We start from the raw sequence: 1214 nt of genomic DNA, 5'->3' as shown, positions 1-1214 counted from the left end.
GCTATTACCAGGTGAACTACGACCTAGACAACTGGAAGAGGATTCAGGCTCAGCTGCAGAACGACCTGACGGTGGGTATCTGCCACCGCGACCCCAGCCCCTGGCCCAGGCCCAGCCCAAGGTCACGGCCTGAGGTCACACCCGTGTTGCTCCTTCCAGGTCATCCCGGTCCTCAATCGGGCGCAAGTCATCCATGACGCCTTTGACCTGGCCAGGTGAGTGTCGTCACCTTCCTCCTCGGCCCCAGACGGGCTCTGCCGGGAAGGCCTTGTGCCGTGAGCAAGTGCGTGTCCATAATGAGAAACCCTGAGTCTGATAGGGCCAGGGATCAAATCTGCAACTGAGCTATGTGCCTGGACCAGAATTGAACCCAGGACCCTTCAGTCCCAGGGCCAATGCTCTATCCACTAAGCCACACCGGCCAGGGCCTCATGTTTGAAATGGGGACAATAAGCTAGGGATTGTGACTGGCAATGGGTGAGGGCAGGGCCTGGCTCGCCTTGTTTATGGAACCGCCCAGCACCCACATTCCCCACCCCAGCGAACACTCGAGCTGGCTCACCTGGGGCTCTGGGACCTCAGGCTCCAGGGGGCAGCTGGGTTCCCAGAGAGGAGTAACTGGGGGTGCTAACTTGAGCCCCTCTGTTTGATCCGCAGTGCCCGCCAGGTCAGTGTCACCCTGGCGCTGGACAACACCCTCTTCCTGATCGACGAGAAAGAATACCTGCCCTGGCAGGCCGCCGTGAGCAGCCTGAGCTACTTCAAGCTCATGTTCGAGGGCTCCGAGGTCTACGGCTCCATGCAGGTACGGAGGGCGGGCCAGGCTGGCGGGGCCTGACATTGCGCCATAGGAAGTCCATGCAAGTATCCCCCGGGGTGGTGAAAGCCTCCAGGCTGACCCGGCCCAGGGCCTTGGTGAGCGCAGGAGGGATCGGGAGTGAGGGCCACAGGCACTGAGGAGGTGGGCAGGTAGAGAGCGGCCAGGCAAGGACCCAGACTTCCAGCGAAGTTGGCGGGTTTGGGTGTTAGCACTTTCAAAAGAGGCTACTGTGTTGGGGTGCCGGACGCCTGTCTTCTACCTGCTACGTGGCCTTGGGGACCCCGCCTGAGCCCAGAGAAGCCCTCTGTGAAACGTCTACCTGGCTAGCCAGCCCACGGGGCAGAAGGGGAGGGAGATACAGATGTTAACAGCTTTAAAGCAGGAGACTCCCACG

The 1214-nt window shown here is 61.0% G+C and overlaps 1 protein-coding gene across 1 annotated transcript in view; it reads left to right on the top strand.

Annotated features, from left to right (window-relative positions):
- The window catches only part of ANPEP (alanyl aminopeptidase, membrane), a 40145-nt gene that overhangs the window by 29380 nt on the left and 9551 nt on the right, over positions 1–1214 (top strand). The window contains 3 exon segments of the mRNA XM_015563233.1: positions 4–71; positions 160–215; positions 658–805. Coding sequence (XP_015418719.1) covers positions 4–71; positions 160–215; positions 658–805 — 272 coding nt within the window.

This window comes from Myotis davidii, unplaced genomic scaffold (genome assembly GCF_000327345.1).
Source record: "Myotis davidii unplaced genomic scaffold, ASM32734v1 scaffold459, whole genome shotgun sequence".
Lineage (NCBI taxonomy): Eukaryota > Metazoa > Chordata > Mammalia > Chiroptera > Vespertilionidae > Myotis > Myotis davidii.
This window is presented reverse-complemented; position numbering and strand designations above follow the sequence as displayed.